The sequence below is a fragment of the Phyllobates terribilis genome, unplaced genomic scaffold (assembly GCF_046119375.1).
Source record: "Phyllobates terribilis strain yellow unplaced genomic scaffold, ASM4611937v1 Scaffold_11__3_contigs__length_659146591, whole genome shotgun sequence".
NCBI classification, from domain to species: Eukaryota; Metazoa; Chordata; class Amphibia; order Anura; family Dendrobatidae; genus Phyllobates; species Phyllobates terribilis.
Genome location: NW_027362771.1, coordinates 117,940,743 through 117,964,928, shown reverse-complemented (window position 1 = coordinate 117,964,928; position 24,186 = coordinate 117,940,743). Strand labels below are relative to the sequence as shown.

At 40.6% G+C, this 24,186-nt stretch overlaps 1 protein-coding gene across 1 annotated transcript in view; it reads left to right on the top strand.

Moving 5' to 3' along the window:
• The window catches only part of ALDH1L2 (aldehyde dehydrogenase 1 family member L2), a 96,024-nt gene that overhangs the window by 10,170 nt on the left and 61,668 nt on the right, over window positions 1-24,186 (top strand). Inside the window, exons 3-9 of the mRNA XM_073651556.1 lie at window positions 6,736-6,970; window positions 7,300-7,465; window positions 8,933-9,034; window positions 12,791-12,880; window positions 12,973-13,107; window positions 19,185-19,310; window positions 19,485-19,576. Of these exons, the coding sequence (XP_073507657.1) occupies window positions 6,736-6,970; window positions 7,300-7,465; window positions 8,933-9,034; window positions 12,791-12,880; window positions 12,973-13,107; window positions 19,185-19,310; window positions 19,485-19,576 (946 nt within the window). The remainder of the gene's footprint in view (window positions 1-6,735; window positions 6,971-7,299; window positions 7,466-8,932; window positions 9,035-12,790; window positions 12,881-12,972; window positions 13,108-19,184; window positions 19,311-19,484; window positions 19,577-24,186) is intronic.

Genomic DNA, 24,186 nt, shown 5'->3' with positions numbered 1-24,186 from the left:
TAGCAGCGGGGACAGTGTAGGCTACAGCAGGCGGCTGCTGCGTCCTGTGTCCCACTCCTCCACCGCACCCACACATCATATGTATACCCCCTTCTCCCCCAACATTTGGACTATAAGACGCACCCCCCATTTTCCTCCAAAATTTTGGAGGCAAAAGGTGTGTCTTATAGTCCGAAAAATACGGTACATACAGTACAGACCAAAAGTTTGGACACACCTTCTCGGTTAAAGATTTTTCTGTATTTTCATGACTATGAAAATTGTACATTCACACTGAAGGCATCAAAACTATGAATTAACACATGTGGAATTATATACTTAACAAAAAAGTGTGAAACAACTGAAAATATGTCTTATATTCTAGGTTCTTCAAAGTAGCCACCTTTTGCTTTGATGACTGCTTTTCACACTCTTGGCTTTCTCTTGATGAGCTTCAAGAGGTAGTCACCGGAAAAGGTTTTCACTTCACAGGTGTGCCCTGTCAGGTTTAATAAGTGGGATTTCTTGCCTTATAAATGGGGTTGGGACCATCAGCTGTGTTGTGCAGAAGTCTGGTCGATACTCTGCTGATAGTCCTACTGAATAGACTGTTAGAATTTGTATTATGGCAAGCAAAAAGCAGCTAAGTAAAGAAAAACGAGTGGCCATCATTACTTTAAGAAATGAAGGTCAGTCAGTGCGAAAAATTGGGAAAACTTTGAAAGTGTCCCCAAGTGCAGTTGCAAAAACCATCAATCGCTACAAAGAAACTGGCTCACATGAGGACCGCCCCAGGAAAGGAAGACAAAGAGTCACCTCTGCTTCTGAGGATAAGTATATCCGAGTCACCAGCCTCAGAAATCGCAGGTTAACAGCAGCTCAGATTAGAGACCGGGTCAATGCCACACAAGAGTTCTAGCAGCAGACACATCTCTTCAACAACTGTTAAGAGGAGACTTTGTGCAGCAGACCTTCATGGTAAAATAGCTGTTAGGAAACCACTGCTAAGGACAGGCAACAAGCAGAAGAGACTTGTTTGGGCTAAAGAACACAAGGAATGGACATTAGACCAGTGGAAATCTGTGCTTTGGTCTGATGAGTTCAAATTTGAGATCTTTGGTTTCAACCACCGTGTCTTTGTGCGATGCAGAAAAGGTGAACGGATGGCTCTACATGCCTGGTTCCCACCATGAAGCATGGAGGAGGAGGTGTGATGGTGTGGGGGTGCTTTGCTGGTGACACTGTTGGGGATTTATTCAAAATTGAAGGCATACTGAACCAGCATGGCTACCACAGCATCTTGCAGCGGCATGCTATTTCATCCGGTTTGCGTTTAGTTGGACCATCATTTATTTTTCAACAGGACAATGACCCCAAACACACCTCCAGACTGTGTAAGGGCTATTTGACCAAGAAGGAGAGTGATGGGGTGCTACGCCGGATGACCTGGCCTCCACAGTCACCAGACCTGAACCCAATCGAGATGGTTTGGGGTGAGCTGGACCAGAGAGGGAAGGCAAAAGTGCCAACAAGTGCTAAGCATCTCTGGGAACTCCTTCAAGATTGTTGGAAGACCATTTCCGGTGACTACCTCTTGAAGCTCATCAAGAGAATGCCAAGAGTGTGCAAAGCAGTCATCAAAGAAAAAGGTGGCTACTTTGAAGAACCTAGAATATAAGACATATTTTCAGTTGTTTCACACTTTTTTGTTAAGTATATAATTCCACATGTGTTAATTCATAGTTTTGATGCCTTCAGTGTGAATGTACAATTTTCATAGTCATGAAAATACAGAAAAATCTTTAAATTAGAAGGTGTGTCCAAACTTTTGGTCTGTACTGTATACATACACAATGCGCTAGCACTCTGTGACTAATGAGTACATAAAGTCCAAAATTGCTGTAAACGTTAAAAACGTAAGGTACTTAGCATTTTTTGATCAAAGAGCACAAAATCCATCCAACCATGTCAAGGTGTACCAAAAAAATGGATCGTCCCTATCACTAAATGTTCTTCCTCCCTATGTGCCAAAACAGCCTTATGTGAATACCAGGCATAGCTCGCAATTAACATCTTGACGTTGCTGGAAGGCTTTTGCGCTCAAGGAGCAAAAACACTACCTTACGTTTTCAACATTTACAGCAATATTGGAATTCATGTATTCATCAATTGCAGTGTGCTGACGCATCATCTATATGTATGTTTTTCTACAGAGACATTCATTATTCTGTAAGAAAAAATAGTGTATCCTCTATTCAGTAGTCAGGTGTCAGAAACCCCTCTCTGTCTTGGGTCTTGGATGTATTAAAGGATTATTCCCTTTTACAAAGTAAGATTAAATGACTTCTTATATTGCTAATGTTGCAATGAAGTAACGTGATTGGAATACCCCTTTTGATCTGACAAAAAAAGTGGGAATTCTGGTCCATTTGTGCTAAACCATTCATCTGTTGTCCTACTTGAATAATTTCTGTTGTAGCATAGCTGGGGAGGACAGGGTTAAATCCCAGCTCTGCAGGGTCTGAATTAGATACACCTGCAGGATTTCTCTAAGAATCAGGAAGTAGATTCAGGGAAACAGACCAGCCAAGATGTGAGCTGTAGCTGAGATGTGGCGGGGTCTCTGCTGAATGGAGTGACTGAGGAATCAGTCAGTCTGTTGATGTAACAGAGGCAAATGTTTTAGCTCGTGAATGCACATACCATGGGCCTCAGACTGGATGTGTCTTGGAGCTGAAGAGATGCCAGAATCCCTCTCTGAGAAGTATGCTCAGGCCATGTGCAGAGAACTGCAAGTATCACTGGTTGATATGGACAATAGCTGTTTAGTTTGACAGAACTGGGGCTAGCTCAGCGGTGTATGAGTAGCCAGGGTCTGTTCTGTTTAGTTAGTGCCTGGACAAGGCTAGGAAATTATGTTTGAGTTTGTTTTGCTGTTGTGCAACCATGGAAAGCAATAAAATCTGCACCTGTTCAGACCAAAACTGCATTGCCTGTGTGAAGGCTACCTAATGCCTAACGCCTATCAGAGAGAGTGAACCCTACAATTTGTGAAGAATATGGGCATGAAATCCCAGTGAGCACAGGTGATTGCAGTGTGAGGATTGGATGTCCTGGATAAAGGTGGCTACAATGTTGCAGATGCGAGCTGCAAGCATGGAGCAGCTGTGTGGCTGGAAGGTGACATTGCTGCGGTGTTATGGCGTCACTGGTGCAGCTCAGGGGAGTGCTGCGAGCTGGGAGCCATCGCTTTAAGTGCAGTTGTAATGAGGAGAACCGGAGTCCGCAATGCCGGGGGCCGATGGACTGCAACATTGGCCGGCACAACTAATACTTCACCTACCCTGACTGCAGTGTTATTCCTCATACTGGTGAGGGACCTCAGGCATGCAGGTGACTGTGAATGGTGTTCAAGTGTTGGGACTCAGGGAGTTTGGTGACCCTAGAAAGGGCCACAATTCCGCATGTGCTAGTTCCTGAGGAAAGGTGTATCAATGGCGACGCCAAGAACTATCCTATGGCCCAGGTCAACATACGCATAGATTGTGGTTTCTTGCCCCATGGCATGGGAATGGTCAAGGACTTGTTGCATGCTATAGGACATGTGGGCTGAAGTGGTAGCGGTTCGTAGTCCAGTATTCCGCAAGGATTGTGGTGATGCACACATGATGTGTGGTTACAAGGTCACAAGATGTGTGGTGGCAAGGTCACAAGGTGTGTGATGATGTACACATGATGTGAAGGGTGAATTTTCTCTCACTGTACTGGAGAGAGAGGAGAATGTAGTGTACTGAGCGCAGAACAGCATGAGTGCTGTGTGTAGGACTGTGTGCAATGAGTTTTGATGTGTTGGCATTAGTAGTGTAGTGTGTACTGTGTGAGGCTGTGTGTCTGCTAAGCAGTATGGTAATGTACAGGCTGCAGAGCCTGTGTGCGTGATGTAGTCTGTAGATAACAGAGCTCTGTGTGTAAGCTATAGATATGAATGATGTTTTTGAGAAGCTGGGAAACAATCACTTCTGGTAGAGTGACCCCGTGTTGGCACTGTGGGTTGGCAGATGTTGCCCAGCCCCCGGCTTTGGACAGAGAAGAAGGGGGATATGTAGCATTGCTGGGAAGGACAGGGTTATATTCAATCTGTTTTATTAAACATCAATTAAGCATTAATTATTACTCATTTTACATTTTGCAAATCAAGAAAAATATATTGAATTTGACTTTGAAGAAAACATGACAAAATAGAAATATAGAAAATGTCCAAAGTTCAAATGAGACCACTTTTTCTATAATAATTCAAATGGTAGAACATTGAACAACATAGTGTTTATATAATAATGTCACGGGTGTGTTAGAAGTGACAGGCAGTCGCCCTGCAGTTGGTTGCAGGAGATCTCTGCATTTGGCATTATAGACATCTTCTTAGAGGCTGTCTCTAGGACCCAGCGGCTACCTCCCTCTGGCTAATTAACACTCTGCCTGGGTGTATAAATACCTGCTGTGTTTCAGAGGGAGGTGCCAGAGATATTCATTACTACCTGTGAAAGCTTTAGCAAGAGCAGTACTTCGTCCTCTCTGGAGCTTGAGGACGTGTGCGCACTTGTCTGGAGTTCGTCTAAAGCTAAGCTATTTCCCCGTTTGTCTACTCCTGTAGTCTATAGTGTTTAGTGGAGTTCGACTAGTGCTCATCTCCTCCCTTCCCTAGCCTTAGTCATACGCCAGGGAAAGACAGGGCGAGGCACGTGTGCGGCAGTTGCTGAAGAGCCAATACAGGGACGTTAGGAGAGACAGTGTGATGCTAGATCTACCTAGGAGGTCTCCACTTCCCCCCTTTCCCTAGAATCTGGGATCCCTTTCCCTCTTCCCTTTGTGTTGCACTAAATCTTTCCCACACCTTGCGTGACAAATAGCCTCCAATAAGAGGATCATATGTTGAGGTAACTTCGATATAGTGTCTGAAAAGAGCATATGAAGAGAAGAAAGAAAGAGAGAGAAAAGAGAGAAGAAAAGACAGAGGGTCAAGAGAGAGTTAGGGAGGGGGAAGGTCCTTAAACAGAATCCATCCGCTCCAAACCCTTCTGAATTTATCATTGGTCCCATTACATTCTGCAGAAAGTTCTTCCATTCTACATAGTTTCACCATTTCCTTATACCAATCCAGTATGCTAGTTTTTTTTTTTAAGTTTCCAAAACCGAGGAATTACCATCCATGCCGCTATTAAGCAAAATTGAAGTAGATCTTTCTTTTGTATACCTATTGAAGAAGGAAGGATTGACAGACGGGCTATTTGAGGAGACATTGTTACTCTGTTACCTGTGATACGTTGGTAATTGTCAAATACCTTCTCCTAAAATGGTTTAATTTTAGAACACTCCCACCAGGTATGAATCATAGAACCCACTTCACTTTCACATCTCCAACACATTTCTGAAACTGTAGGGAATATTGCATGTAATTTAGATGGGTAGTGATACCATCGTGTAAGTATTTTATAGTTCTTTTCTTGTGCAGTCCCAGCATTAGTAAGCTTATGTGTAAAGAGGAACCCTTTTGCCCACTCAAGGGGGGACAAACTAACCCCTATGTCCCTCTCCCATGCTCATTGAAATGCCAGTTTCTTTGTTCCTTCCTCTCTACCCAATCCCTCATATATCACAGAAATAGCGTGAGTCGGTCTGCTTTCCTGAAGGAACATTTTTTCAAAGAAGGTGTAGTTTGAGAATCAATTTATATTAGGGTTGTGTGCTACTAGAAAGGATCGCATTTGTAAATATTCAAACCACTTGGTTTTCACATTTGGAGATTTTGTTTGTAAAGATACAAAAGTAGGTATCATACCATTTTCCAAAATCTGAAACGATCAGGTATCCTCCACTGCCCTCCGACCGAGGAAAGATCCAAGCAAATATCTGGGTAGGAAAGAAGGGATATAAAATATTCATGTGAGTGGGCTAATAGTTCTACCTGGAAACATCTTTTTCCTCAAAGAATGCCGTGTTCTAAGTGTTTCCCTAGTTAAATTGCATTTGGCCAAGGTCACTGAGTCTTCATGGAGCCATGGTAGATGTCGTAAAGGGACTTCTGAGCCCTTCTGTTCCACCCCCACCCATTGTTTAGTGTCCGCGTAAAGTGCCAATCTAGAATCCTGTAGAAATTCGGAAGGCCCACACCTGGAAGAATAGGGTTATATCCCAGTTTGCTGGATGTAGCAGAGGCAAGTGTGTTAGCTCGTGAATGCACAGACCATGGGCACCAGACTGGATGTGTCTTGGAGGTGAAGAGAGACCAGAATCCCTCTCTGAAAAGAGTCTGTACAGGCTGTGTGCAGAGAACCGCGAGTATCAGTGGTTGCTATGGACAGTAGCTGTTTTGTTTGACCGAGCTAGGGCTAGCTCAGCCATGTAGGAGTAGCCAGGGTCTGTTCTGTTTAGTTAGTGCCTGGAAAAGGCTAGGGATTTATGTTTATGAGTTTGTTTTGGTATTGTACGACCTGTGCAAATGAATAAAAACTGCACGTGTTTGGATAAAAACTGCATTGCATGTGCGAACACTAGGTAAGACCTTATGCCTAACGCCTAACAGAGAGAGTGAACCCCTACAATGTTTATCTATTATGACATCTACTATAACCTTTTTAATATAACAAGTAATTTTACTGTGCTTTATTCCCATGTGTATTCTAACTCAGTAATTTTTCTTTCTTGTACCTGAGAGCTGGCAGTAATAATTGACAGTTAAGTATGTCATCTCTGTTCTAGCGGTAGCGGCAGAAAAGGATGGCACACCAGTATTTAAGTTCCCCCGATGGAGACTAAAGGGGAAATCGATTCCCGAAGTAGTAGAGGCCTATAAGTCTGTTGGAGCTGAGCTCAATGTTCTACCTTTCTGCTCCCAATTTATACCTATGGATGTCATTGATAATCCCAAACATGGATCTATCATCTATCACCCTTCTATCTTACCTCGTCACAGAGGAGCCTCGGCTATTAATTGGTGAGCCCCTTTTTGATAAACTTTATAATAGACAAAAACTCTAAAAAGCAAAGTGAAAAATCCACAAAATATACCAAACAAGCAATCCTCTAATAAATCAGATTTAATTAATTCCAGTAATTACTGTATATCTCTGACATACTATGCTTTTATTTTATGTCCCTGTACTTATAACTAATATTGATTCACTTTGCCAATAGATTTATTCTATGCGCCTGCATGTTTTTTTGTCAAAAGCATGAGAAATTCACCATAGAGGACGGCTTAGAAATCTTTCCACAGGAGATAATATTTCACTCAATTGTGATATGATGTGATATAATTCACAGGACCCTAATTCATGGAGATAAAAAGGCGGGCTTTTCTGTTTTCTGGGCTGATGATGGTCTGGATACAGGACCAATTCTGCTCCAGAGGGTTTGTGATGTAGAGCCCAGTGATACTGTGGATTCTCTATACAACCGTTTCCTATTTCCAGAAGGAGTAAAATCCATGGTAAGTGTCTATCGCTATTATTTATGCTGTATCATTATTATCTATTAGCTCAAACTTTGTTGCTTTTCTTAACATTACTTGTTCTGTTATGACTGCCCTAGTGAGATCCTGCTGGCGCTCGTGCACTTGACCGTATTTTCGGTATGAGTGCTATCCATTACAAAAAAACAGATTGCATTCGGACCAGTGTTGTTCAATGTCCATTTTTTTCACTGACCAAATTGTAATGTGAAAATAATCACAGCATGCGCAATTTTCCTCTGTACAGCATCCGATTTTTATGTATACATTGCAATTCTGTAACATAGGAAAATTTCACCATACCGCTGCCCGACCAGCTGTACCCTCACCTACTGTATCCCCACCCATGCCTTGTAGACTGTGAGCCCTCACGGGCAGGGTCCTTTCTCCTCTGTATCAGTCACTGACTTGTATTGTTCAAGATTATTTTAATTGTTCTTGTATGTATACACCCCTTTCACATGTAAAGCGCCATGGAATAAATGGCGCTATAATAATAATAATAATAATAATAAATGGTCCTGTAAATTATTAATAGCTGCTGCTGTAAAAAAAAACTGATTTCACATAGATAACAAGATAGAAAAAAAAATTGCCCCACTTTTCTGAATGAAACTAAGTTTTTTTTACATGGTTGTGTGAACCTATCCTAATAGTAATATACTCACTAATATATATAGTAATTTTCCAGGTTAATGGTATGTTCACTCAGTGCTCGTTTGCAACTTTTTTTTCCCCGCATGAAAAATGCAGAGTGTTGGGAGTACATTGTATACATGATATGTGTTTTTGATGTCTTTTTCATGTGTTTTTATGCATTCAGTTGAATGGGTTAAAAAAAGCAAAAATATTGAAAGAATTGATATGCCGCAGTTAAAAAAAAAACTCACAGCAGTTCAAAAAATGCATGAAAAAAAGCACTGTGTGAATGAGAATTTAGAAATCTTATTCATGTTGCTGATACTATAAAACGCTGCATTTTTTTCTGCACGGATTAAAAACGCAGCAAAAATGCTACATGTGAGCAAGCCTTTAATCTCTAGGATGAGTAAAACATCAAGAAGTTTGGTTACCATTAAGAGATGGCATTCTGTCCCCTGAGTGAGTACATCTGTCTATCAATTTATTGGCTTTGTCATATGCCCCCCCACTAGACAGCAGAGGCACTGCACCCCTTTAACCTTCCCTTGTCCTTGCCATCTTATATAACCATCCTTGTCCTTGCCATCTAACGTATATTTACTATGAAATATGCTACTTATTGTTATTTTGCACATTATATTTATTGCAATTGATTCACACTGCCAGGAAGAATAACACCATTAGCCCTGCATGATAGAGGGCTACTAAATATGCAAGAAACAGCAGACCAACTTGAAAGAGCCATCAAATAAGGCATCTTATACGTGAAAAATGTAAGAGTTTAAATTTCTTTTGGCTGGTTAGGTGGAAGCTGTACAATTAATAGCTGATGGGAGAGCACCTCGTATAGACCAGCCTGAAGATGGAGCTACTTATGAAGGCATTCAAAAGAAGGAAAACGCTAAGGTAAACAGCGGTGCTATGGACTATCGCATGCAAGTTTTGGAGTAAGATAACATCTGAGTTTATTCTAATAGTTATGACTATTACAGACTTAATATAGTTTATATCCAACCGAAGGTGGTACACTGGAATTGAACAGTACATTGAAGCAGAGAAACCCGCCTGATCTAATACCTAATCATTGTATAGAAGTGTAATATAGTTGCTCTTAAACACGAACATATGACCTTTGGGCAAACCTTCCAATATTTAACCCCTTTAAAGCCCAAGACCTACTAATACGTATCTGCGCCGTGGGACTTAAGAGCCTGTTACGTATTAGTACGTCTTTGCGATCGCGCCCGCACACAGGATGTGCGGGCTCGATCGCCGCCGGGTGTCAGCTGATTGTCACCGCTATGTGCACCGTTCCCAGCACATTAACCCCCGCAATGCTGCAATCAAAGTCGATCGCAGCATTGTGGGGGCAAGGGGAGGTGATCGGGATACTCACCTCTCCTGCCGGCGTCCAGTGATGTCTGCTGCGGCTTCCTGGATGTTGCCATGACGACCCGATGTCGTCATGCCAACATCCGGGTCACCAGACAGCAGAAAGGTATTTTGATCATGCGCAGTGCATGACCAAAGTATCTTCTGCATCTGCAGCGCTGACAGCCTCCATAGCACAGGGATGGTGCTCCATCCCTATGCTATACAGGCGATCAGAATAAAAAAAGTGAAAGTCCCATAGTGGGACAAAGAATATAAGTGAAAAAAAAAATTGTAAAAATATATAAAAAAAAATAAAAATATAATGTACCCATCAATAAATATTATTATGGGAAAAAAAAACAAAAAAACAATAAAAGTACATATTTGGTATCGCCGCGTCCGGAACAACCTGACCTATAAAACTGTCTACTAGTTAGCCCCTTCAGTGAACACGGTAAAAAAAAAAAAAAACGAAGCAAAAAACAATGCTTTATCATCATACCGCCAAACAAAAAATGGAATAACACGCGATCAAAAAGACGAATATAAATAAAACTGGTACCGCTGAAAACGTCATACAGCTCCATGAGCCGAAAAATAAAAAAGTTATAGCTCTCAGAATAAAGCGATGCAAAAAAATATTTTTTTCTATAAAATAGCTTTTATTGTGTAAAAGCGCCAAAACATAGAAAAACGATATGAATGTGGTACCACTGTAAATGTACTGACCCGAAAAATAAAGCTACCTTATCAATTTTACCACAAGCGGAACAGCATAAAAAAATGTAAAAAAAAACAATTCCTGAATTGTTGTTTTTTGTTTATTCTGCCTCCCAAAAATCGAAATAGAATGCGATAAAAAAAGTCACGTGCCTGAAATAGGCAGCAATAAAAACATCAACTCATCCTGCAAAAAAACAAGCCGTCACATGACTCTGTCAGCCAAACTATGGAAAAATTAAGAGCTCTCAAAATATGGCGATGCAAAAACTAAATATAAAAATGCGTCTTTTAGTGTGTGACAGCTGTCAATCATAAAAACCCGATATGATTCTGGTATCGCTGTAATCGTACCAACCCGAAGAATAAAGTCGTCTAATCACTTACCGCACGAGGAACGGGGTAAAAAATAAACTCTAGGGTTAGGGTTGTGCTAGGGTTAGGGTTGGGGTTAGGGTTGGGCTAAGGTTAGGGTTGGGCTAGGGTTGGGTTGGGGTTAGGGTTGGGGTTAGGGTTGGGGTTGGGGTTATGGTTGGGCTAGGATTAGGGTTGGGCTAGGGTTAGGGTTTTGATTTTAAAAAAAAAAAAAGACAATATGGCGACTAGTGCTGAGCGCAAGTGCTCGCTACTTGAGTTTGCATTGGGTGCTCGGGTATGCACTGAGTATCGCGGGTGCTTCAGTGACATGCTCGAGTCTCCGCCCCATATGCTTCACGGGCAAAAAAACCTCGCTGGCTGGGATAGCCTGCCATGCACGAGCGATCCCCGCATGTTTTTTCTTGGGTGTCTAATAACCGTGAAACATTCAGGCGGGGACTCGAGCATGTCACTCGAGCACCCGCGATACATGGTGCATACCTGAGTACCCGATGCAAACTCAAGTAGCGAGCACTTGCGCTCAAGACTAATGACAACTTATTCAGTATGATGACCTAATGTTATCAAATTCTGTGTCGTACCTCTGGGTTCAAAATGTTCACTATACCCCTTGATAAAATCCTTGAGGGGTGTAGTTTCCAAAATGGGGTCACTTGTGGGGGGTTTCCACTATTTAGGCACATCAGGGGCTCTCCAAACGTGACATGGCGTCCGCTCTCGATTTCAGCCAATTTTGCATTCACACAGTCACACAGTGCTCCTTCCCTTCTGAACTCTGCCGTGTGCCCAAACACTGTATTTTCCTCACATATGGGATATTGGTGTACTCAGGAGAAATTGCACAACAGTTTTTGATGTCCATTTTCTCCTCTTAACCTTGTGAAAATAAAGAAATTGGGACTAAAACATCATTTTTGTGGAAAAAGTTTTTATTTTTTTTATTTTCATGGCTCCATGTTATAAACTTCTGTAAAGCACTTGGGGGTTCAGGGTGCTCACCACACATCTAGATAAGTTCCCTAAGGGGTCTAGTTTCCAAGATGGTGTCACTTGTAGGGGGTTTCCACTGTTTAGGCACATCATGCGTTCCCCAAACGCAACATGGTGTCTGCTAATTATTCAAGCAAATTTTACATTCAAAAAGTCAAATGGCGCACCTTCCCTTCCGAGCCCTGCCGTGCGCCCAAACAGTGTTTTTTCCCCACATATGGGGTATCTGCGTGCTCAGGGGAAATTGCACAACAAATTTTGGAGTCCATTTTTTTCCTGTTCCTCCTGCGAAAATACAAAAAATTGGGTCTAAAGTAACATTTTTGTGAAAAAAGTTAACTGTTATTTTTTTTTCCACATTCCAAAAATTCCTGTGAAGCACCTGAAGAGTTAATAAAGTTCTTGAATGTGGTTTTGAGCACTTTAAGGGGTGCAGTTTTTAGAATGGTGTCACTTATGGGTATTTTCTGTCATAATGACCCCTCAAAGTGACTTCAAATGTGATGTGGTCCCTAAAAAAATGGTTTTGTAAATTTTGTTGGAAAAATGAGAAATCGCTGGTCAACTTTTAACCCTTATAGCTCTCTAATAAAAAAAAAATGTTGGTTCACAAATTGTGCTGATGTACAGTAGACATGTGGGAAATGTTATTTATTAACTATTTTGTGTGGCATATCTCTCTGATTTAAGGGCATAAAAATTAAAATTTTGAAAATTGCAAAATTTTCGCCAAATTTCTGTTTTTTTCACAAATAAACGCAAGTGATATCGAAGAAATTTTTACCACAGTTATGAAGTACAATATGTCACGAAAAAACCTTCTCAGAATCAGTGGGATCCGTTGAAGCGTTCCAGAGTAATTACCTCATAAAGTGCCAGTGGTCAGAATTGTAAAAATTTGCCTGGTCATTAACATGCAAACCACCTTTGGTTGTAAAGGGGTTAAATCCCCATTAAGGGGACATTTTAAATCTAATCCTAATCAGCAAAAAATGCCCATAAAATCCCAACAGCGTCCATTTGAGAGCATATTTGCTTTTGCTTCTTTAAGAACCATTTCAATTTGCAATGAGGAGACAGTTCAGACGCTTTGGGGGCTAATCATTGAAAACTAAGCATCTTAATACATTTAACTACTAAAATAACCATTAATGAAGACTTTTGTATTTGTAATACTTTCTAATTCACTGAATTGGCTAGATCTGTTGGGACAACTCTGCTGAGGCAATCCATAATTGGATCAGAGGACATGATAAAGTGCCTGGAGCGTGGACAGTCATTGATGATCAGGTATGTAATGTAAAAAAAGTCTCTTCCATTATGTTGTTATTCAGTATTAAGTTCAAGTAAATTTTAATTCTTTTTACAAAATGTTTCACCAGATAGTAACACTATATGGATCTTCTTTGTTGGAGGGTGCAGTGCCCAACGGTGAACCACTGCATATTGAAGGCGCTTCAAAGCCAGGGTTTGTAACAAAAAATGGACTAGTTCTATTTGGCAAAGATGGGAAAATGGTGAGTTATTGTAGCCTGATGCAGGTGAGAGGTTAAATTAAAATGTACTTAAAAATGTTTGTGAAATTGGAATAGTCATGATAAAATATATATTATATGGTAGTGCAGTGGTATCCAAACTCTGGCTGTCAAGCTGTGTGTTCTGTTATGGGTACAAGTCACAGTGCCCCTATGAGACTGGTCCAAACAGATATGAGTTATATAAGATAAAAGTAGGTACATTTCTATGAGACGTGGGAATTAAAAGGAAAATCCAGTAAAAAAAAAATGTTTCCCTTTTATCCTTTTTCACTTGGTTTTCTGGTTTTATGTAGATTTGTATATCCACTGATTGCAAGTGGGGACATTGATAATATTGAATAATTAATATAGAAAGTAAATTGCAACATTGTCTATCATTTCATGATACTGCATTGAATTGTCTTACATTAGGAGACTTAAAGGGAACCTGTCACCAGGTTTTTCCTGTACAAAGTAGGGCCTGGGGCTGTGCCCCCTATGTGACACCATTCTGGAATGCTTTTTAAGAAATGACTTGCATTCCCCAAGAAATTACAATTCTGGAGCATCTTTTCTCATACGCTGTGTTATTTCTCTCCAAGTTGTGTTCCTCTTTTATTCCTCCTAGAAATGTCCGAATATAATGACAACTAGGTGTTACCTTTCCTTTGATAAAGGAGGTAAGTCCTGCAGACTGAATACTGTCAGTACTGATTGCACAGTGGAAGAGTTTATAAGCACACATACCCCAACTAGTTACACCTAGTCATTAATGTATTCATAAATTTCTCGGGGGAATAACAAAGGAAAAGTACAATGTAGAGTTCTAAGAAAAGATGTTCCAGCATTGTTACTTCATGAAGAATAGAAGTATTTAATTAAAATAATAGATACTGTTATGATCTGCAACAAGAACTAAGGAAAGAAGGGGAAAGCTTTCCCTACAGTAAGACTAAGCTGAATCCCTACGATGTAGCGGGCTGCCTGTTCCTAGCGAACAGACCCGCCTTAGTCCTAGGCTAGTCTGAACGAAGACCTATAGAGTAAAGGTAAGGGATCCCTAAAGAACTAAGGACTGGAGCAAAGAAAGAGACACCTCCTGAACAGAGAAAGTTGTTGCAGAAAACAAAAGACAAATTTACAAAAAGGTACTAGAGGTCCCAAAGGACCAAGCGAACTGAGAGATAGGCACCGAAGCACCTGGCTAGCAAAACAGTCAAACAACACTGAAGTCCAGCACAGCCAAAAAGGCGGAGCTGGAATATAAAGGCAGATAGTCACGTGACCGCAAAACACAAGATGGAAAAAACAAACAGGAGGGTTCTAACAGTACCCCCCCTTTTAAGAGGATCCTCCGGATCCTCCAGGCCCAGGCCTATCTGGAAACCTCTTGTGGAAAGCTCTAACAAGCCTAGGAGCCGAGACATCACCCCCCACACCCAGGAGTTATCTTCAGGACCAAAACCCTTCCAGGAGACGAGATACTGTACTCTCCCTCTATGCCATCTAGAACTGAAAATACGTGAAATCTCATATTCGCTGTCTTCCAGCACAGGAGGAACTGAGACAGTGGCATCCCTATCAGATACATCAGCCATTTTCAACAAGGAAACATGAAACACAGGATTAATCTTCTAGGAAGTAGGAACATCCAACCTAACCGCAGACGGGTTAACAACCTGAAGCACTTTCAATGGACCCGCAAACTTTGGACCCAGTTTTTTAGAGGGAATCCTCAACCGCAGGTTCCTTGAGGACAACCAAACCATGTCACCCACAGTAAACAAAACCTCCTTTCGTTTCCTGTCAAAATACTTCTTGGACTTCTTGTTAGCCTCTTGAAGGTTGCAACGTCCATTAGTCCAAACTCTCTCCAAATCACCGGAAAAATTCTCCTCCTCCGGCACCGCCAACCCCAGTTTGGAGAATGAGCCAAAAGACGGATGTCTCCCAGTACAACAAAAAAAAGAAGAACACCCAGCTGAGGAGGATGTATGATTGTTAACAGCAAATTCTGCGAGAGGCAGAAACTCAGACCACACCTCTTGATTGTCCGCCACAAAACAACGCAAAAACTGTTCTACATCCTGGTTCTTTCTTTCAGTCTGTCCATTAGACTCAGGATGATACCCAGACGAAAATGACAAATGGACTCCCAACCTATCACAAAAAGCACGCCAAAAGCGAGCCACAAACTGAGGTCCTCTATCAGAAACAATATTCGTGGGAACGCCATTAAACTTGACAATCTCCTTAACAAACGCCTTAGCAAGTGTCTTGGCGCAGGGCAACTTAATGAATGGAACCAAATGACACATCTTACTAAAACGGTCCACGACCACCCAGATGACAGTAAAACCCTCGGACATGGGCAGATCAATAATAAAATCCATTGTGAGATGCGTCCAAGGCGCACTAGGAACCTCCAGAGGGCAAAGCAGGAGTATGTGAAGCCTTTGACCTAGCACACACCGTACATTGACGCACCCACTTGACTTCTTTCTGCCATCCAGGCCACCAAAAACTGTGACTGATAAGTCTCTTAGTCTCAGAAATTCCTGGATGACCTGCCAACCGAGACTCATGACACTCCACAAACAAGTCTCTCCTAAAGGTTCTAGGCACGAACAACCTCCCATGGGGAGTGTTAGATGGAGTATCATCTTGACCTTTTAGAATCCCATTCTCTAAAACAGAGTCCAATGCCACCACCACAACTCCTTTCTGTAAAATGTTCTCCTCCTCCTCGGCACCGACCGCAGGAAAGAAGCTGCGAGATAACGCATCAGCTTTAACATTCTTAGTACCAGGGATATAGGTAACAGAAAAATGAAACTGAGGAAAAAAAAGTGCCCACCTAGCTTGACGGGCATTCAAGCGCTTGGCAGCATCCAGATAGATCAAATTCTTATGATCTGTGAAAACCTGAATAGGAAATCTATCGCCCTCCAAAAAATGACGCCAATGTTCAAACGCGAGTTTAATAGCCATCAACTCCCGATTTCAAACATCATAATTCAATTCGGTTTCCGAAAATTTTTTCAAAAAGAAGGCACAAGGATGTGCTCCATCCCTGTTCTCCTTAGACAAAACTGCTCCGACCCCCACCGATGAAGCATCAACCTCGACCAAAAAAGGCTTGGTCTCATCAGGCTGCATAAGGATAGGGGCTGAACTGAACCTCTCTTTGAGATACTTAAATGCTTCAATGGCCTCAGTAGTCCATTGGACCGTATTCGCACCTTTCCTGGTGAGATCGGTTAGAGGCTTAACAATTACAGAAAAAATCTTAATGAATTTCCTGTAATAATTGGCAAAACCCAAAAATCTCTGTATAGTTTTCAAACCAATAGGCCTAGGCCATTCCTGCACAGCCTGAACCTTCACCGGGTCCATCTCAAAGACCTCGCTGGAGACAATGTAGTCCAAAAAACGAATTTTCTGCACAGCGAACTCACATTTCTCCAGCTTAGCAAAGAGTGAATTATCACTCAATAACTGCAAAACTTCACGTACACTCTGCTAATGGGACTCCAGATCTGGCGAATAAATCAAAATGTCATCCAAATACACAACCACATTCTTACCAATCAAAGGTCTCAAGATGTCATTAATAAGGTTCTGAAAAAATGCAGGTGCATTGGTAAGACCGAAAGGCATCACCAGATTCTCAAAATGACCTACCGGAGTGTTTAAAAGCAGTTTTCCACTCATCACCCTCCTTCACTCGTAACAAATTGTATGCCCCCCGGAGATCAATCTTAGAGAACCACTTGGCCCCCACTAACTGGTTAAACAAGTCAGGAATTAACGGCAATGGGTAGGAATTGCGTATGGTTATCTTATTAATTTCACGAAAATCCAGACACGGACTCAAACCCCCGTCCTTTTTTTTAACAAAGAAAAATCCAACTGGCACAGGCGACTTAAAGGTCTAATGTGACCAGCAGCCAAGCTAGACTGTATGTACTCCTCCAAGGCCTTTCTTTCAGGGATAGTTAGATTAAACAAGCGACTCTTGGGAAGAGTAGCTCCCGGAATAATCTCTATGAGGAGGTAAAACTTGCGACTGCTCCGAAAAAACCCTCCAAAAATATTGAATAGGTACAGGTAATTTCCCTTTTCCCACAGCCGCAATGCGACCATTACAACATTTATCATAGCATTTCGGACTCCATATTAGTAGACCAGTCCAGCAAAGGATTGTGCAGTTTTAACCAAGGCAATCCTAGAACGACTGGAGAGGGTAAATTATCTAATACAACCGAGTCCAAAATTTCTTGGTGAAGACCATTGATAGTAAGGGGAAATGCAGCAACCTTGTGAGTAATACATTTCAAGGGAGTGTTAGCAATTGCAATCACAGATATAGGTGATGACAAAGGTTTGGATTTCAGTTTAAGTTTTTCCAAAAACCCTTTATCAATCACATTAAGTGTTCAACCACAATCCACAAATACCTGAAATTCAATCAAATGTACCTGCAAAGTAGTACTCCCTGAAAGAAATACTCCTGCAGAGCGTAAACAAGCTATACGGGCGTACCTGACCTTTTTTTTTTTTCTTTACTTAAATGAAGCTCACAATACTTAATCAAATGGTCAGCTTTACCACAATAAAGACACAATCCCTCAGCGAACCTCCGGTCTCTTTCCTTAGAGCGGAGCAACATCGCCCCAACCTCCATCGGTTCTCCGCCGTCTGAGCAGATTTTCTGGGGACTAGGACCTGGCATTACAGGAGTCTTTACCTCATTCTACCTAGATCTCAGCCTCCTATCCACACGAACAGCTAATTGCATGGCGTCCTGCAGAGTCTCAGGTGCAGGGAATGCAATTAGCAAATCCTTAACCCTTTCACTCAGACCAGCAAGAAATAGACATTTCAGAGCAGGATCATTCCATCTGACTTCAGAAGCTCACCTTCTGAAGTGTGTGCAATACATCTCAGCATCATCTGAACCCTGATTCAAACGCCTGAGTTTTGCCTCAGCAGATGAGATTTGATCAGGATCGTCATATAATAGACCAATAGCAGAAAAAAACTCTTCTACCGACCTCAAACATGGATCATTAGGTTGAATAGAAAAGGCCCACCCTTGTGGTTCATTGCTCAAAAGTGACATAATAAAACCAATGCGCTGTGATTCATTCCCAGAGGACCTTGGTCTCAAACGAAAATATAACAAAGAAGCATTTTTAAAGGAAAAAAATCTTGCTGTTTACCGTAAAAAAACATGCGGCTGTCCTACCTTGGGTTCCACAAAATGCGCTCCGGAACAGCTACTCACATGTTGCTGGAGCTCAACCACCTCCAGAGTCAACCCCTGCAAGAGTTGAGCCAAATCCTGTACGGAAGCCATACTGATCCCAGTATTAATATTTCCTTAATTTTCTTTTTTTTGGGCTGGACTTACTGTTATGATCTGCAACAAGAACTAAGCAAAGAAGGGGAAAGCTTTCCCTACAGTAAGACTAAGCTGAATCCCTATGATGTAGCGGGCTGCCTGTTCCTAGCGAGCAGACCCGCCTTAGTCCTAGGCTAGTCTGAACGAAGACCTATAGAGTAAAGGTAAGGGATCCCTAAAGAACTAAGGACTGGAGCAAAAAAAGGGACACCTCCTGAACAGAGAAAGTGGTTGCAGAAAACAAAAGACAAACTGATAAGAAGGTACTAGAGGTCCCAAAGGACCAAGCGAACTGAGAGATAGGCACCGAAGCACCTGGCTAGCAAAACAGTCAAACAACACTGAAGTCCAGCAAAGCCAAAAAGGCGGAGCTGGAATATAAAGGCAGATGGTCACGTGACCGCAAAACACTAGATGGAGAAAACAAACAGGAGGGTTCTAACAGATAGTACAGATTCTCTTTCACACTCTACAATGAGCAACATTTGGGCTGAGCCTATTAGTCTGTGTGGGATGCAACAGGAACCAGCTGTCAGAGGCTACCACAATGGATCTTTATGATATTGCGGAGACTGGTGTGGTCATAAGTGCACTTTGTTGCCAAAGGTGGTTAGTGATCTCTTTTAGGTAATCAGTGTTTAATCATTTCAATATATTTTATGTGTCACAGTTAATAGTGAGAAATCTTCAATTTGAAGATGGAAAAATGATTCCTGCATCCAATTACTTTTCAATGGGCGATGTTTCAGTTTTGCAATTAACAGAAGAGGAAAAGATCATGGAGTCCCATATCAGGGTAAGCAATAATGTAACTTTTAATGCAGTAATATAAGTTGATCTGTAAATTATTCATAATAAGAATGCAACTTGAAATTAATGATGAAAGAAGGTCTGAGCTTCTAAATCTTCATCATCTTATTGGGTGCTGTATCCATTATTAACACCTAAGGTGTATCTTTTACTTACCTAGGATATTTGGAAGGGGATTCTAAGCAATGTTGCTGCAATTGAAGATACCACAGACTTTTTTAAATCTGGAGCTGCCTCAATGGATGTAGTCAGGTTAGTAATATAAAAAAAAATAGAGTATGTCAGATGTCTTAGTTTCATATTTTATACATTACAACGGATTGATTAATTGTCATCAGATATCACTGATTTTGCCCATAATCCATGTGAAGTATATGTGGACAGCTTGACGCTCCTTAATTATTTGCCGTTGGGGAATCAAGTATATAAATGATACTAGAGATGCCTGGCTAGCTCTTATCCTGTTCTCCATATCACAACCAAGATTCTTCTGGAAATGAAGAAAATATTTTATGTAATTGATTGTGCCTGAAATAAGGATAGTATTAATATTAAATGAACAAATAAATATCATTCTGATGTTGTGTTAAAACTAATAGGATACATTCAAAGTTTGCGTGTGAGAAGGGTGGTATCAAATCTACAGTACATGTGCATATCCATATTCTACCCATATTCTAATTCACTACTAAACTGACTACTGGTATACCACTGGAAACTACTGATACAACTGCTGGTACCAGTTATAACTAATCTCAATTGACTTGTCTGTCAAAATATTTTGTTCCCAAACTCTACAAAGGGGTTTCATGCAATATATTAACAACTACTACATCCTTGTACAACTTTGTAAATCATCTGAAATCTGTACTTTACAATCTGTCATCAGGGAAATCAATACCAAGTATATATATATATGGACACATTATCATGTGTAGTCGACACAGGTGGAGCAAATTCAACAATACATGGGAATATTAGAACCTTTCCAAACATGCTGCACCTATTTACATATAACACAGTTATATATACACAGTTTTTCCACCAAGGTTGTTCCAAACATTTTGGAGAACTAATTACAGATCTTCTGTAGATGTAGATACAAAGAAACAGTCGGCACTCCGTAGTCCTCGTTAGTAGTGGTGGTGCACGTGGAGAAATTGCAGACAAAGTAGAAAAATCCCGGCACTCACGTGTATTTGATCAATTCATTTATTCCACATGTAGGAAAACTACTACAAGACGTTTCAGCCCCTTGCAGGCTTTTTTCAATTGTGGATAACAAAACAACTTCCACACATATATAGAGAAATTTAAGGAAATTACATCATACAAAGTTTACAAAAAATATAACAAAAAATATTGTAAAATTACAAAAATTATATATATTATACGAAACTACAATGAAGTATTACACAAAATACAACATCATATATCAGATAATAATAGAAAACATTATAAAAATAAACAAAATTACAATCATAGATTAATATAATAATATCTCCATACCAATACAAAGACAAAAACCTAAACGTTCTCATATATAAGAATTTATTAATTCACCCAACTAGAATATATGAATGATCCATGTGCAGTCATTTCCATTAATATGGTTTCATAGACTATTATCATAGAATGTTTTTTTGAAAACTGCTTTTTATGTATAAAAAGAAATTTCTTATAATTTTTATTATTTTTTATTTAATTTTTATTATTTTTATTAATTTTATAATGCTCACTCAACATAATTAATAACTCCAATACATTGACACTAATCTTTAAAATAATGCCAATAATCAATTCATTCTACATGGGCTCATATCACAATTATAGCATCGTTAACCATGACCATTACATAAAGGATTTTTTACAAACATCTATTTATAACTTTAATTACTTTTATGATGCTAATGTATGAATGAACCATCCGTGATTATTACAATAAACATGATACCATAGAATACTTTTTTGAAAACTACTTTTTGGAATTTCTATATACATAAAAAGCTTTTTATAATTTTTTATTATTTTTAGAAATTTTTTAATGCTCACTCAACATAATTAATAACTCCAGTATGTTAGCGCTAATCAAATCAATCTATACAGGGTCATGTCGCAATTGTGACATCGCGAACCATGATTATTTCATAAAGAGCTTTTTACAGACATCTATATATAGCTTTAGAATTTTTATTATTTTTATTAATTTTATGATTCTCTCCGGATTCAATATATGTAAGGACTAATCTTTAAAATGGTATCAATAATTAATTCATTCCATGTAGCGTCGTATCACAATTGTAGCGTCACCATCCATGATGTTACTATTAAATCGTATCTATTGACATTCCTGCCACTCATCCTATTATAAATTGATTCAAAATATTAGAGGATGAAAGAAATCTCAAGAACATGTAATTGTATACCCCAAATGATATATTACACTACTGCACAATATGGCCATATCTGAAGATCGCCTTCTCATTGACCTCATCCAATACTGTAATGTCCCGAGAAAATATTATTCATTGATTTTGAATAGTCTGAAAAAAGGAAAGAGAAGAAAAAGGTAAAAGTTTAGAACATCTTCTGTAGATGTAGGCCTGTACAAATCCTGTCTGTTCATGTAATCCCAGATATGCTTATTAAAGGGGTTGTCTGGTACTTTTTTTTAAGTTGCCCAATGTATTCAGCATGTGGGCATAAGTATCTCTCTAAATACCTTGTGGTGCCTTTTCTGCCTGTGAGCAGCGCTATCACTGGCCGCTCACAGGCATCACGTGACGTCATGTGATGCCTGTGAGCGCTGACATCCGCTGACGTCACGACAAGTCCAGGCTGTAGCCGAGGGTCCCTCTTCCGCGTTCCACCGGTGATGCCAGGTTGTGGGTGGTATTAGTCCCTTGCATCACACCCGGCATCCACTGCGCGCTCTCCCTCTCCCCATTCATTGGGAAAGCGCGCGGTGGATGCTGGGTGTGACTTGGGCAATAACCCCGTCCACAACCCAGCAGCCACCACGGGGACCCCAGCGCTGAGTCACGCCTCACTTGTCGTGACGTCAGCGCGGGGTCACGTGATGCCTGTGAGCGGCCAAAGATAGCGCCGCTCACAGGCATTATCAGCAACACAAGCTATTTACAAATGTACTTATGCCCACACGCTGAATACATTGGGCAATTTAAAAAAAAGTACCCGACTACTTTTTTAATTCTGAGATCAGGGCTCTGTGGGGGCCATATCATCACTTCCAAGAGTCCTTGTTCTTTATGCTGAAAATAGCTATTATTGACATTCGCTATATGTTTGGGGTCGTTGTCCTGTTTTAGAATAAATATGCAGCCTTCCTGATCAGATGCCTGCATAATGGTATTGCATCATGGATAAGTAGCTTCCTGTATTTTTTTTGCATTGAAGAGGACCATTAATCCTGACTAAATTCCCAACTCCATTTACTGAAATGCAGGCCTAAACTTGCAAAGAACCTCTATTATGCTTCACTGTTGCCTGCAGACAGTCATTATTGTACTGCTCTTAGGTCCTTCAGCAAATAAACTGCTTTATGTTAAAGCCAAATATTTCAAATATTGACTCATCAGTCCATTTTTCTGCATCCCCAGTTCCCATGTTTTGCTCATAGTTCAGTTGGGTGGCTTTTATTCCATGTTAAAGGTATTACTTGTCGGCTACAGTTCGTATATGAAGATTATAGTACTTCTGGCCAGATTTATCCAAACAGTAGATGGGGTTAGTTAAATCTCAGTGGTAGCTGCCAGTTCTTCGGTGATGGCACTGCTGAACATCTTCCAATTTTAAATGAAAGTAAGCATGATGTGTCTTTCATCTGCTGAACTGTTTCCCTGCCTGACCACCGCAACTATAGTCCTCAATGTTGCCAATTTTTGGTGCTTCTTCAAAAGAGCTTGAATAGCACATTTTGAATCACCAGTCTGCTTTAATTTTTTTTCTGGGACAGGCCTTGCTGTTGCAGTATAACTACCTTGTGTCTTATTGGTGTCCTCAGTCTTGTCATGCTGTATGATCTGTGACGTGAAACTGTATTCCACAACCTCTCCTTTGTAGCAGTTTCGTTGTTCGTAGCCCAGCCTCCTACACAGCTGTTTCTACTTAAATGAATGACTATGTTTCAATATAGGTATGAAACTGATGATCATTATCACCTGTTTAGTAGAATCGTTTACTCATACACCTGATTATGAGCCTCCAAAATCCCTGACTTTCTGCAAGTGTTCATAGTAGAATTGATGCTGTTCTGAAAGATAAAGATAAGGGTGATCACACCAAAAATTGCCGCACCTGACGAAGCAATATCTGTGTGTATGTTTGATGTTTCCTCTTCCTCTCTCTGTTGTTCTGTATTGTTGTGTCTCATATGTCAAAGTAGAGCTACGAAGAAGCACATAACGAATGTGTGTTCGGTTATGACTCTTTCTATGCTCTCTGCACTTTTTTAAAGCTCTTGTGATGCACGTCATGGCTCCCTCTCTGCTTACCTTCAAAGCTTCTTCACAGATTGTATGTGACATGTCAAAGAGCATGGAGGATGCACAGGGTAAGCAGGGAGGGAGCCATGAGGTGCCACATAAGATCTATAAAAAAAAATGGAATAGAGTGCAGAATGAGCGATGACAATACACATACTTGTTCTGTGCTTCTTTACAGCTTTTATGAGCCACAGCAATATAGAGAGAGGAATGTGAGACATTAAATATACAAATATGAGGCTGGCCTGGGAGCTGGCTTTTATAAAGTAAAAGAAGCAAGCCATGTCCCCCTTATCTGTGATGAAGCATCCCAAAAGTGAGGTGGAGCACTCAGGATCAGCATCCATGATGTGAGTA